We start from the raw sequence: 14,037 nt of genomic DNA, 5'->3' as shown, positions 1-14,037 counted from the left end.
CATTTATTTTTATGGCTGAGTAATATTCCAGTGTGTGTGTGTGTGCGTGCGTGTGTGTGTGCGTGCGTGCGCGTGCGTGCGTGTGTGTGTGTCTGTATACACACACCACATCTTAAGTCAGTCGTCTGTTGATGGACACCTGAGTTGCTTTCATGTCTTGGCTATTGTAAGTAGGGCTGCTGTGAACATGGGGTACGTGTATCTTTTCGAATCAGTGTTTTCATTTTTTTCTGGATATATACCCAGGAGTGAAATTGCTAGATCCTGTGGTAGTTCTATTCTTAGGTTTTTTTGAGGAGCCTCCATATTGTTTTCCACAGTGGCTGCACCAATTTACCTTCCCACCAACCGTGTAGGAGGGTTCCCTTTGTTCCACACCCTCTCCAGCATTTGTTATTTGTAGACTTTTTGATGATAGCCAGTCTGACCTGTGTGAGGTATTCCCTCATTGTGGTTTGGATTTGCATTTCTCTGATAATTAGGTTTGGATTTGCATTTCTCTGATAATTAGCAATGTTGAGCATCTTTGCTTGTGTCATCTTTGAAAAACATGTCTCTTCAAGTCTTCTGCCTAGTTTTTGATTGGGTTGTTTGTTTTTTTGGTATTGGGTTGTATGAGTCGTTTGTATATTTTGGAAATTAACTCCTTGTTGGTTGCATCATTTGCAAATATTTTCTCCCATTTTGTAGGTTGTCTTTTCATTTTGTTGATGGTTTCCTTTGCTGGGCAAAATGTTTAAGTTTAATGAGGTCCCATTTATTTATTTTTGCTTTTATTTCTTTTGCCTTGGGAGACTGAAAATGCTGCCGTGATTTATGTCAGAGTGTTTCGCCTATGTTCTCTTCTAGGAGTTTTACAGTGTCGTGTCTTACATTTGGGTCTTTAAACCATTTTGAGTTTATTTTTGTGGACCAAATATTTTTGGAGTATAATTGAAAATACATAGCTAAGCTCAAAAGTATAAAAGGGGTATATTGAAGTACCAGAATTGAAGAAACCGTTGCTGTGTTGGTGGGCTGTGAGCGTGGCCCCTGGCCCCATGGTGGAGACTCGGGGGTGGGGGGGTAGGGCCCAGCCATAGGCCTCCAGAACCGGGGTTTGACACCCTCACCTGCATAGGAAGCCCGCTTCATGAGTTGGCCCAGAAAAGCACTGCCTTTTCTGTAAGAGGGGTTAGAGAATCTGGCTGCTGGCCTGAGTCAGGGCTCAGAGGGAGTCATCAGCCCCAGGCTGCAGGGGGAGACATCATGTTGGAAAATCTCACCTGCAGATCAGCTCTACTCACAAAGTTCAGATAAAGCCAAGCCAAAAATCCAGTGTAAAAACTAATTTGGAGCCAGTAAACCCAGTAAGAGTCCTCTGCAGCCCTGGGGCCACGGGGGACTTCTAGGGGAGTAACTGCTAGGCTGGGGAGATGGAGCCAAAACCACAGAACCCTGGGACGTGGGTGTCAGCATTCTCCACAGCTGTTTGTGTGTCTAAAAGACTTCATTTTCTTTAAAAAGCAACACAAAAGGAAGTCCCCCGTGGTCCAGAAGACTGCTAACAGACCCAGGTGAAAGTCTTTATACCCAAGAAGCTAAAAGTAATGGAGATTATTTCATGGATATGGAACAGGAGACCCTGTTTGGTCCAAATCACAGGAGCAAAGCCACACTGAGGTGTCCTATGACCCAGGTAATGCTTTCTCTATTATGGGTGAGGACTGGTTACATGGTTGGTTAAAGTGTAACTGAAATTGCTTTTGAATGAAGATATTTTTTTTCTCCAGAAATGTATATACAAATGAATTTATGGAGCCAAAGGTAAGGTCTTTAAATTACTAGTGGGTAAAGTGGTATTGCAAGGTAAACAGAACCGTATGTCACCATATTGAAACCAAAGATCAGAGGACCCAGGCAAGGTCTTTTCCTTCCCTCTGGTCAAAGCCTGGCTTCATGTTAGAGTCGGCCGTCCCCTCCACCACCCGCTCTCCCGGAGTGTGGACACTGGACTGAGGTTAGGGATGTCATCCAGTTCAGTGCCTGACTAGCTGTGTGACCTTGGGCAAATCACATGACCTCTCTTAGCCCAGTTTCCTCTCCTGAAAAATGGAAGGGGTTGGACTAGCACTAAATGATTCCTAGGGCTCCTTTCACTTCGCATTGGGAGCCACAAAGCTTTTACACCACGAATGGGATATGGCCACAGATAGGAAGTCCAGGGCCAGAAAAGGAGAAAGTGCCAGCACTGTAAGCTCAGCTAGGAAACCTCCAAGATGGAAAGACACAGCATCAAAGTGATGCCGTGCATGGCTAAGGTCAGAGACTCAGCCATCTCAGGGAAAAGCAAAATTTCATTTTGTTTAACTCAGTTACTTGTAGATGAGCATGATTTCATTTCTGAGCGTGAACTCAATTCTCCTGATACATGACCCTCCACCAGTGTTTACAAACGGTTTGAGTGCACTGATGAAGACCCAAGTCTCTGGGCCACTCAACCCTCCATCCAGCTTTTTAGCACCTCACTTGATCAGCAAATTAGTGGAGAAAAGAAGCTAGAGCCTTCTACCCTGGAATGCCAATTTTAATTGTCTTCAGGAGAAAACAGTAAGCTACGAACGTATGTACAAGTCATTCCAGCTAATTGTAAAAACATCGACAAGGGCCCTCCTAAGAGTCACCGCTGCTGTGAGTCAGGCCCTTGGAGAACCAGTGCCCTGCCTCTGGGATCAGCCACTGAGCTCAGCTCCCACAAGTACCTCATCTTTTTTTGTCCTAAAGACAGCCAGAGGGCCTGAGCCTGGGTGAGGATGCCAGCCTTCTCTACCTGCCAGGAGTGCATTCACCCATTTCATCTGCAAGACTCAACAGCAAGTGAGAACAAGAGACAGCTCCAGTTGTGTGTACCCTGGATCAACTTTATTTTCCCTTTTTGTGGTTCTCTGGAAGGACGGGCTGAGTTGTGTATAGCAGTAAAGTCATTTCCAGAGTTCTTTACCTCTAACAACCCCTCCAGGGCAAACAGGAGTTCCGTTAATCATTGACAGACTCAAGAGAAAGCCAAGCCATCTGTGCAGTTCCAGATTTCCACTGCCCTGCCCTCCCAGCTTCGGAAGAGAAAAGCCTCAACGTTTGACTAGGCAACTGATGAAACATTTTCTCATATAAACACTGTGCCTAGAGCCACAGTCTCCATGCTTTTGGCATCGTGAGCGATATTTAAACTGCCAAGAAAGAAACCTGACTGGAACAGGCCGAGCTTCCTCGGCCTCAGCACTGTTGACGTTTTGGGCCTGGTAACTTTCTGTGGACGGTGGGCACGCGGGCCGCCCTGTGCCTTGCAGGGTGTTCAGCAGCATCCCTGGCCTCTACCCACGAGGTGCCAGTGGTACCACCAGTTGTGACAACCAAAAATGTCTCCAGATATTGTCAAGTGTCCTCAAGGGAAGGGAGCCAAGTCACCCCTAGTTTCGAACCACTGGAGCAGGCCAGTCTGTTGTATTATGAGACCAAAAAGCTTAGCTGGTCCCACCCCTGTGGGCCTAGCATTATTGCTTTAGACTTAAATCTGCATGAATATTTTCTAAAGCAAATCACATTCAAGAGGCCCAGTTCTGAAGACAAACTAGCTGGTCAGTCCTGTTAAGCACATCATCTCTTTTTGGCCTAAGTCTCCAAATCCTAAAGTTTCATAGTTACGAAATTTGCTTTGCAAGCAGCTTCTTTAGTCTCGTGAAAATTAAGTTGTAAGAGCAGAAAATGTGATGTCTAATTTTGTGCTTAAGAGGTAGGAATAGCACCATGGACGGCTGGGCCTTAGTTTGTGGTGTGGCTGAGTAATTTGTTGTTTCTTTGAGGTCCTTGCTTAGGGTCCAGAGAACCTTTCTGGCACATTCCTCTTGGAACCAAACCACGTTTACTTACGCTTCTCAAGTGTAATGTGGCTGCCAGGAACCCTCAGGACAATAATGAAGCGGTATTCAGTGGACGTTTTCTAATTTTATAAGGAAAGAAAGGTTCCAGCATTTTACTTGTTCATCTTCCAAATTATTTTCATTCTTAGAGTTGGCAGATTTTTATCCCCAGCAGTAAAAGAGAAAGGAACAGAATAGAATCGCAAGTACGACTCCTGTCACAGGGCGAGTCGGCTGCGACCCTGCAAGTCAGAATTTGACTGTGGTCAGATTACTTCATTGGAAAATAAAAATTGAAGACTGAAAGCAACAGGAACCATGAGAAAATTACCATTTGCCAAAACCAATGTTTGTCTGGCTCAACAAAGTTTATACCAACAAAACTAAAGCATCTTAGAAAAATTTACCTTGCAGACTATAAAAATTCATTTAGTTAAAAAGAGAAGTATCTACATTTTAAATTACCTTTATCCGAATTCCTCCCTCCAGAAATCTGTATCATCAAAACTGGTGGCGTTATCCTAATGGATGAGAGGAATTGAAAGGTGACCTGTTTTTTTTGTTTGTTTGTTATTAACCGCATTATAGGAGAGCTGGGTAGTCCATGCTCCAGTAATCCTTTCAAAGTGGCCCGACTGCCTTAAGGAGCTTTCCAGTTCTGCAGTCCTATAAAGTGACCTTAATAGCCAGTTCATGGTTCACTGGAAGTAATGACCAAACTTCGACAACATCGTACTTCTGGAAGAGAACGTCGCTGGTCTCTTGATTGCAGGAGAGCAGCTTGCTCTAAGCCCTGTGTGGCTCTCCACCCCCCACCCCCAGAAGAAGCCTCCCCTGAAAGGAAGGACGGTCCCATGCCATGCTCCCAAGCTTAGGCTGACAGTGGCGATACTTTGGGTTTTTATGGGCTCTCTTAAGAAAAGAAGAGGTCTTGCACTAAGGCAAACATTTTAGATCATTGCTTTATTTGACTATTTGTTCAACAGAGTTCATTCCTCTCAAGGTGGATCTTGAACCGTTCCTTGTGATCTCTTCCTCGTTCTGAATAAAAAAGGTAATGAAGAAAAAGCCTGTACTTTTGGACCTAGAATCTTATTTATGCTAATAAGCTTTGACTGCAATTTTGTGTTAACGATATTTCCTGCTGGCATCTCGGTAGTCACACGGAGCTCCCCACACACCAGTGAAGATGGCTGTCCACAACTACCACCGTTGAAACCAAAAGTAAGAGTTGAAAAATGCACCTTTTACAATAAAAAAGTAGAAACCAATTCAATATCCTTTTTTTTTTTTTTTACGAATATAAAGTTTCTTGTAAATATGTACAGTCTTTGAGCTAGTTCTATAGCAGGAAGCATTTCACAAATGAGACGCACGATATACACTTTGAGGGCTAAGAAGCCCATTTCTCATGGAGATCCTAAATGAGATGCCAAGACTAAAACACCAATTTCCAGTGACCTCTCCAAATACTTGTGGACCAAGAGACAGACACTTCAGCAAACATTCAGTCAGATCTGCCCTGGAGGAGGGAGGGGATGCAGCGTGACCCCAAAGACGAAGCAACGTATAGAACGCGACAGCATGACACTGGCCAAGGATGCGACAACGTGGAGGAAGGGCCGTGGGTGTTTCAAACAAGAAAGCACTTCGGTTAAGAGACGAGCAGGAAGGAGCTGGGACTCAGGCCAGGTTGCAATCTGGAAAGTGAGCTGAACCGTGGACACGGGGTTAAAACGCGGTCACGTTCGCCAGCTGCGGCGGGAACAGGTCTACCTGTCAGCTTACCTAGGATGTGCCCTGGTGGTTTGAGGTGTGGAGAAGCAAGAGAGGCCTGGTGGGAGATTAAAGGCAGAAATAAGGCCGCTAGTTAGCTTGCCAACTGCAAAGCCTCTAGTTGGTTCTTTAGCGGTTGCCAGGAACCTCGCACCGCCCGGAGGGGAGAGAGACTGGGTGAGCCGCACGGCACCTAAGGAGGGCTTCCCCGCCCGGCTGGGGTGGGAGAGTTGAGCTGCGGCTTCCTTCTTGAACTTCCTGGTCTTAGTCTAGCCCTAGGGAGAGGCTCGTTTGGGAAGTCACAGTCTTCATGGGGTAGAACCTGGTGGATTGTGTGTGAGCAGAGTTGTCTGCACGGGCGTCAGCAGGGAGGTGTGCAAGTGTGCGGTGTGGTTTGCTGAAATCCTTCTCTGGTCGTAAGGCTTGAGCGTTTGGTTTTTGTTTGTTCAGTGCTACAGACTGCAGCTTGTGGCCGGTGAGTTGGCAAGCCCCAGAGGGTCTCGGTTCGGCGGGAGCTGTGGGATGGAACTAGTGCATCGGCAGAGCAACCCAAGGGGGCGGCCAGGTCGGGGGGCAGCACATGCAGTGAACCGCCGTGCAGAACTCCTGGGGCTCTCTTCCCACCCGGGGAGCCGGGGAGAGTGCGCCATCACGACAGGAGGTGAGTGCCCCCGGCCCCTGCCTGGACCCGGAGCCCCATCGGTGCCGGGCTCAGAGCAAGTCTGTTGCATGCTTTCCTGGCCAAAGCTACATGGAAAGCGGAGACAGGAGGCTGGTGGGTGACGCTGAGGGGCAGGGAGGGAAAAGCTCCTTGTGGTCCCTTGGCCCCAAGTCACTGCCTCTGAGCCGGGCCCGATGACCTCCGTACATTCGCAGCTGGTGGGAGGGGAAGTCGTCAAGGCCATAAAAGGCAATGAGAACGGTAAACATTTGGCTAAGATGTCACCCTGGGTAAGACAGGGCCATCTGTGAGGATGGACTGAAGGAGAGAGTGGACCTAGGTGAGAGTGGACCTAGGTGAGCGTGGGAGGTTAGCCAATGACAGGGGCTCTTCTACGATACATGTCGGTAGTAAAGACCTGATTGTGTGACCTGCTACAAATGACTACAACAGGAAATACGGTGCTATTCAAATCTATTAAGAAGTCTGTTGTCTTTAAAAAAAAAAAAAAAAAAGAAAACAGAAAAACAAAAACCCAACCAACCCTAGGATCTTAAAGTAGCTATTAATTAGGATTCTAACCACGTCGTAGTTAGCCCCCGGTTGGTTTCCTGTGATGAACTGGTACAGGCTAGAGCTAGGTACAAAAGTTTATGAATGCTTTGAAAGAGTAACAAAGTGCAAAGAGGGTGACTGCAGGAGGGTGCCGGCAGCTCCCAGGAGCCCCAGCCCCTCCTGGCTGCAGGCTGTCCGTGCTGAGGCGGGTCTGGGTCCAGCTGCGCTGTGGGCACTGGGGGTCCCTTTCAGCAGCGTTCCATAGTGCGGTTGGTGTTTTCCTGCAGATCAAGATGAGGAGTTGGGTTTTCTGGCTGAGCTTTATACTGAAGACTGGTCCCAGACCTAGGAGCAGGAGGGCAGAGGTCAGAAATCGCTGTGCTCACTTTGCAAACAGGAAGCCCAGACTGGGGTGTGCAGGAGCACGTGGCCTCTCCTTCCTGCGCTGAGCCGAGCGCGACTGGCACAGCTACCCCTCCGAGCTCGCAAAACTCACCACAGAGTCCCCAACACTACGTAAGTACTTCTACTGTTACGCACCCCATTTTATCCATAAATCAGAGGAGATAAGGAAAAACATGTAAACGGCTTTTCCCCCTCCCTGTAGCGGCAGGGGTGCCAACAGTGAGCTGCAGGCGGCAGCAGGAGAGTGCGAGCCAGAACACTTGCCCCTGGCGCCGGCTGGCCTGCCCACGAGACACCATGCTCGAGCCTCCGCGTGCCCTTGGGGTGCCCCTAGTCTTCAGCACATCCCTCCATCTCCTCAGTTGCTAACCTAAAAATTACACAGGTAATAAATACATGCACGTGATTTTAAAATTTTTGAAAGGTTCAGAGTTCTTCTAGAAGGCAACCACTGTTACCAGTTCGGTGTAGCCTTCCAGAGAAACTGTTGATGTATATATGTTTGAAAAAGTAAGGCATCGAACCTTTTGAATAGCATGTTATCACCTGTGTTTAAGAAGGGTGACTATACATCCGTATTTGTTTGTATGCAGAGAGGATCTCTAGAAACTGTGCACGCTGGCTGCCTCCGGAAAGGGAACGCCATAGCCCTTGGCAGCTCTTACGGTTTGAGGTGCACACGTTATCCATTTGCACAGCAGGAAGCCCCTTCTTAAGACGTTCTCTTCCTAAACTTGTTAAGTCCCGCAGACTCCGAAGTACGGTAGTGGCGCCCCTCCCCTACAACAGTGGCCCCTCGGGGACGAGGAGGGCGCCTCACTCACCTTGTTGACCTGGGACAGCGGCGTCCTCACGGCTCCCACGGGCAGCCGGCCCCTGCTGCCGTCCTCAAACAGCCTCCCGGGGGAGCGCTCCCTGCGCGTGCTGAGCATGCGGCCGGGGGACTTCTCCCGCTCCAGGGGGCGGCCCGGAGACTTGTCCCTGCGCAGCTCGGTCCGCCCCTCGCGGTAGCGGTGCGGCGTGCCGGGCTCTCGTGGGTGGCTGGGGCCTTCGGGAGGCGCCGGGCTGGAGGCCACGCGCTTGGTGATGTGCTCGTTGTACGTCGGCGGGCCTCGCTTGTTGGGGCTGCGGCAACGGGAGAGGAAGGTGGGGAGCTGAGCCGTCACAACCCAACGGGGCAGCTTCCTCCTTCTCTGAGGCACCCGTGCCCCCGTCTCACCACGCGTTATTAGAAAAAGGCCCCACCGGGAATTCTTCGAGCCGCTTATCTCGACAGTGAGGCCAGGGAAAGAAGGCAGCGGTGAGAACAGAGGGGAATCAGGCTTCCTGGTCTCGACACAGGCTTTCTGCTGAGCGCCCACAGCGTGTCGGGCCCTGTGCTAAGCTCTTCAGGTACCTTAACTCATCAGATCACCCTAACAGCAGCTCTGCAAGCTAGGAACAGCCGTGACCCTCGTCGTACAGACAAGAAGCTGGAGAGACAGAGAGGCTGCGATTCCAGTGCAGGTCAGTGTGACGTCGTAAACCCCATACTCTACCCCGCTGACCTAGTATTTTCCAGAGCCTAGAGGGCACAGAAAGAAGTCTTCCTTGAGGGGTTAAGCCTGTACTCATCGCTGTCAAGCTGCCAAAGCTGCCCCACTCGGCCTTTGTTGGGTCACCTCTCCTTCCAAGTGGCTTTCCAAGAGTCTTTGGGGCATCCGATGCCAGAGGTGTAGGGATCAGGCCTGATATAATTAGGAGACTAAGGAGGGCAGACGAAAACAGTAGAGCTGGCTCAGAAAATGTTTGAACAATTTGTCTGACCAATCTAACCCTCCACCCAGCCCTGGATATGTCAGATGAAGATCTCACCAGACACGGCCCTAACAACCTCTCTGAAGAAGCAAGATCCAGCTACACAGACAGGACTGACACACAGCCTTCAGTGTCAGTTCCTTCCCACCCCTGATGAGCAGCCAAGGTACTCAGGCCCTTGTTATCTGAGCATAATTAGTGCGGGGAAAAGGCAGACTACTTAAAATGGGAGCACCATTTCATAGAGAATGTTACTTGAAGACATTTTGATTGATTGGGGCTTTATCTTGGAAAAGTAAAAGTAGAAATCAGGAAAATATATTTTAACCTAGATATTTTTAAAACCTAAATTACAATTGCAGTTACATGCTAAGAATGAACCAAGTATGAATCACACACTGATCTATTCTGCTCTAATTATCTCAACAAAATTGTATGCTAACATGCTGGGTGACATCCTTCACCAGCAGTGTTGTAATTTTTGCAGCAAAATCGTGAAGTCGTTTCTTAAATATCTGACGGTGCCACTGGTTTTCCCAAAGGCCTCTCTTAATCCTTGATATTTAAATCCTTCCCCTTTGGAAGGGACCAAACTTGTTGCTTTTTTAATCATCGGTCTAACTGTAAGGACTCTGTCTCGTCAGTGCCCGTAACGGAAAGCAGCTGAGCAGTGAAGACACCCAGTGGGGAGGGGAGGCTCTAGAGCAAGTTGGAGGGCCAAATCCAGACAGATGCCTGCTTTTATTAAGTTTTACTGGAGCATGGCCATGCCCATCCGGTTTTTGTGGTCCAACAAGAAAGTTGAGCAAATGAGACAGGGGCCGTATGGCCAGCAAATGTGAAAATATTTACTATCTGGACCTTTACAGGAAAAGTTTGCCAGTTCCTTCTCTACAGTAAAATAGATTGGTGGACAGAGCAGAAATAACTGTCTTAAATGGTCAGTCCATTATAAATAATTTCATTCTCTTGCTTCCCTATGCAGCTCAAAATGTGGAAATTCCAACAACCCACGCTCAGAAAGCCAGAACTTTCTTGTGTGTGCAGCAGTAAAATTTGAGATAAACCTTGATTTCAAGAGGTCGAAATCTGAGCTATCTTCATCTCTTGTCATGTGGCTTTGTGATACAGAAGACAAAAAAAGAAATTTCAAGTAAGAGTATCATGTTAAGCCGATTTGTAATGGAAGAGAAATTATAAAGCATGTCAGGGGCCCATCGTAAAGCAAGCGCAAGCTCACTGCCCAGAGGAAGAAAAGTGACTCAAGGAAGGCCATTCGAGAAGTCAGCTTAGGTTGACGGGATAAAGGAAAACTCTCGTCATTCTCGGCAGAGCGGGCCATTTTCCATCTCCAAATCCCTTAATAACCAATGCTCTACCACATCAATTTTATGTTTGTTTCTTGCAGAGAGTTACATTTCCTGCTCTGCTAAACAAACAGACCAGGGCAGTGCAGCCTGCAGTGAACCACATTCTCCCAAGCTGGCCTTCTACATTCTGGACCTGCCCAAAGCAGACAGCAACAAAAAGTTGCGGTTTTATAAGCCAAGAGACAACTTAAGGAAACTGCTGGTTTTCCAGACATGCCTGGCATCAGCAGGAAAACAACACCATTATTTCTGCCCCTTGTTCACAGGAACTAGAACCATTTTCCATGACAGAATAAGTTAACTCCTTACAGAGACACCATATCATCTCAAAAGGAAGGTGCCTGGCCATCTAACTAGTGAGGCAGTGGAGAAAAGAGAAAAAAATCTAATTACAGTACTTGGGCTGGTTCTTGGCATGACTGACTTGGAAACTAAATAAAATCTAGACATTGTCAGGAGAGGACTACAGCCCTTTGAGCAGTCACTCCTGAGGCAGGATCAAGCCAAAAAGTGAGAAGCAGCTGGTTATTCAGCACTTCTGGTTTTCCAGCAAGTTCCTGGGACTAAAATCACACTGACCAAACATTTCTGACCAACACTTACATTTCAACAAAAGAAACAGACACTACTCGTTAGGACATAGTCTCAGAACATTAAATTGACAACTCTCTTTTCTAAGATCTAAGCAGCATTTCATAACATTAGAGGTGGTTCCTTTACCAAACTGAGTCCTTTGAGAATCAAAACCATCTTGTAGCCCCAGACATTGTGTCTGGCACATGGTAGGGGGTCCACATAACTATTTATAGGGTAGACATGTGGGGTTTGTAAACCAGTCCACAAAATTAAAACCCTAGGTCAATTAAATAATATTCCCCTGGGTTAAATAAGCTTATCTCCTTTGTGGACCAGGATCTTAAAATTACACATCTCAGACCTACACATCGAACCGAATCTGGCTCCGAGCCCTGGGTGTCAAGACAAAGCCAGTCCCACTTCCACACACTGCTGGTGGGATAACTAAAGGGTACAGCCTCTAGGGAGGAAAACTCACCAACATCTATCAAAATCACCAACGCCCATCAATTCCTTTTCTAGGAATTCATCCTCCAGATAGATTCCTAAGCATGCAAAATGAATGTACAAAGTCATTTACTACAGCAACAGACTGGAAACAACCCAAACATCCACTGATAAAGGAGCAGTTAAATAAGGTATAGTCATGTGAACGAATGCTATGCAGGTGTTTAAAAAAAAAAAAAAAAAAAAAGAATGAAGAAATACTTTGGATACTGACATGGAGCAATCTCTAAGACACAGAAGAGTGTGCACAGGATGCTATCGCCTGTATTGAGAAGAAGGGGAAGAGCACTTCCAGAATGGCAGAGTAAGGCCTCCCGAAAACCTGTTTCTCCATAGAAACAACAACAACACTGGCAAAATTGTCAAAAATCAACCTTTTTGGAACTCTGGAAATTAACCAAAGTCTTGCAACAATTCAAAGAGTGTTTATGCAAGAAAATGTGCAATATTCACCACCCCCGTCTCCCCAGATCTGCAGTAGTTTTGAAACCAACAGCCTTGTAAGCAGCTGTGAAAACCAGCACCCTGGTAACCCCTGGAGGGAGTACATTAGGACTGGAGCTTCCCAAAAGCCCCAGCCTCAGAAAACTGCCACTATCTGACCTATCTGGCTCCTCCCTGGAAAAAGACCATCCTCAGGGCTTGTTTTTAATTGACCTGATTCAGGTCTTCCTCTAGAGAAATGCCCTATCTCTAGACGTTCACCAAAAAAAAAAAAATCAATGGCTACTGTTTAACATGGCAAATGCCTGAGGCAGTAAGACCAGTTGGGGAAAACAAGAGGCTAGCTACAACACTCAAAAGGAAGTCCTGCATATTCCTGGGGATCTGTAAGGCCACACACACACAGGTAAGCTTGTCACATACCCAGGAAAAACCTACGAAGGCCTCAGTCTGTCAGCCACAGCTGACTCTGAGTGCTGAAGGTGTGCCCCAAAGCACACACACACACGGTCGCTCAGCAAAGGGTGGGTTCAGTGCATTTAAGGAAATCTCTTTCTAGTCATTCAGCTGACCACTACCCTAATCAAGCAGAAACTTCAATGGCTACACATAACAACGGACACAGACTACAGAATTAGTACAAGAGTCACTAAACAAACAGTGACAACAACACACCCAGGGAGGGGAAGGGGGAGCTGATTTTCAGAGCTGCCACGTTGTATTATTTGAAATGTTCAGTTTTCAACAAGAAAAAATTTACAAGACATTCCAAGCAAGAGTAAATAAATAAAGTACAGCCCATATTCAAGGCCTCATTTCTTCTTTTACAAAGGGGGGCAGTAAAAATTTTCCTGATGCTTATAAAGGACTCAATGAGTGGCTTGAGCTTTGAAGATTGGGAAACTTTCAGCCAGTTTGGCAAGATATCCTTCTGCTTTGCAGGAAAGCACTTTGCCCCCTGTGATGAGGAGGAAGAGAGGTGCGTTACCTGCGGGAGGTGGACGGGCCCCGGTGGTGGTCAGTGCCGGTCTCCTTGACGAGGTTTCCTTTGCAGCAGATGACCCTTAATTTATCCTGATACGAGGACGCCAGGTAAATCGCTCCCGAGGAAATTGCAGGGCCCAGGTAGCGTGGGTTCGGGATTTCCAGGTGCGCTCGGGCAGGGGCCCTGTGGAGTTCCAGGAGAGAGTCTGCATGGCCGGTCACCTCCACTGCTAGGTGGGATGAGAGGGAGCACCGCCCAGCCCCGACACCCAGACCCAACCGCGGAGCTTTTCAAAGCCCGGAGGGCAGTGCTTACCCCAGAGAGGAGCGGGCCTGGATCTCGATTACTTCGAGTGAGTTGAAGTGGGTCACAAACAGATAAGGTTCTCTGTAGGCTGCGTGGCCACCACCGAGCAAGAGCGTGGGGCAAGGGAGGGTTAGGTTAAGAGACAGAAGATCAAAACCCGGCTGCCGCGCAGCCCCCGCAGGAGCTGACCCTACACGTGCACCACGCGCCTACGTGATGAGGCACGTCCAAGTTTACCCCCGCCACGCTGTTCGAGCAGAAGGTGTGAACCGACTCAAGGCTACATGGCGGGGATCAGTTACATAAATCGTGGCACATCTCTGGAATTCCGCACAGGCGTAAAAATGCATAAAGCAGCTCTCTATGCACTGATGTGGAAAAAACCCAAGGTGTAGTTGTACTTAGTGTGTAAAGCAGGGTTCAGAATACTGTATAAAGTGTGCTACCACACTGATTTTTTAAAAAGGGAGGGGGATGAGAATATATTTTTTAATGTGCCCGTTATTTGCATAAAGCACTGGAAGGATAAGAAACTCAGAAAAGTGTTTTCCTTTCGGGGAGGGGGAGGGAGACAAGTGATGTGGGTGAGACTTCACTGTAGACCTTTTTAAACTGTTTAATTGAATACATTTTCCTAAACAATTTGATTAAAAGAGACTAGGTTCATAGATGATTAAATATTTCTGGTCTGAGTACTATATTTCTATATCACAGTGTCACTCAAACTCTAGGATATAATGAGAGCTGTTTTTGGTCTTA

At 47.4% G+C, this 14,037-nt stretch overlaps 2 protein-coding genes across 5 annotated transcripts in view; one reads left to right on the top strand and one right to left on the bottom strand.

The window, feature by feature from the left end:
• Positions 1-1,109: 1,109 nt before the first annotated feature.
• On the top strand, positions 1,110-12,790 carry LOC132348030 (uncharacterized). 4 transcript variants are annotated; one of them, XM_059895176.1, is made up of 6 exons: positions 1,110-1,678; positions 6,123-6,333; positions 7,286-7,404; positions 8,719-8,799; positions 9,120-9,256; positions 10,076-12,790. In XM_059895176.1, the coding sequence occupies exons 1-6, from the start codon at positions 1,604-1,606 to the stop codon at positions 10,245-10,247; spliced, it is 795 nt and encodes a 264-aa protein (XP_059751159.1). In that variant the 5' UTR covers positions 1,110-1,603; the 3' UTR covers positions 10,248-12,790. The 4 variants fall into 4 exon arrangements, 3 of the variants coding, with proteins under 3 accessions (XP_059751159.1, XP_059751158.1, XP_059751160.1); XM_059895175.1 differs by having other exon boundaries at positions 8,716-8,799; XM_059895177.1 differs by having other exon boundaries at positions 1,114-1,678; positions 6,123-6,147; positions 8,716-8,799.
• The window catches only part of CIT (citron rho-interacting serine/threonine kinase), a 168,435-nt gene continuing 159,253 nt past the window's right edge, over positions 4,856-14,037 (bottom strand). Inside the window, exons 45-48 of the mRNA XM_059895171.1 lie at positions 13,288-13,366; positions 12,976-13,155; positions 8,118-8,418; positions 4,856-7,233 (exon numbers count right to left, since the gene is read on the bottom strand). Of these exons, the coding sequence (XP_059751154.1) occupies positions 7,210-7,233; positions 8,118-8,418; positions 12,976-13,155; positions 13,288-13,366 (584 nt within the window). The 3' untranslated portion in view covers positions 4,856-7,209. The remainder of the gene's footprint in view (positions 7,234-8,117; positions 8,419-12,975; positions 13,156-13,287; positions 13,367-14,037) is intronic.

The sequence above is a fragment of the Balaenoptera ricei genome, chromosome 14 (genome assembly GCF_028023285.1).
Source record: "Balaenoptera ricei isolate mBalRic1 chromosome 14, mBalRic1.hap2, whole genome shotgun sequence".
Lineage (NCBI taxonomy): Eukaryota > Metazoa > Chordata > Mammalia > Artiodactyla > Balaenopteridae > Balaenoptera > Balaenoptera ricei.
The sequence above is the reverse complement of the archived record's forward strand: the minus strand, read 5'-3'. Positions and strand labels throughout refer to the sequence as shown.

Coding starts and splice junctions, on each gene's coding strand:
- LOC132348030 (XM_059895175.1), top strand. CDS start 1,604: ATGGATATGGAACAGGAGACCCTGTTTGGTCCAAATCACAGGAGCAAA. Junction 1,679..6,122: donor TGAGGTGTCCTATGACCCAG/GTAATGCTTTCT, acceptor TTGTTTGTTCAG/TGCTACAGACTGCAGCTTGT. Junction 7,405..8,715: donor CACAGAGTCCCCAACACTAC/GTAAGTACTTCT, acceptor TCACCCTAACAG/CAGCTCTGCAAGCTAGGAAC.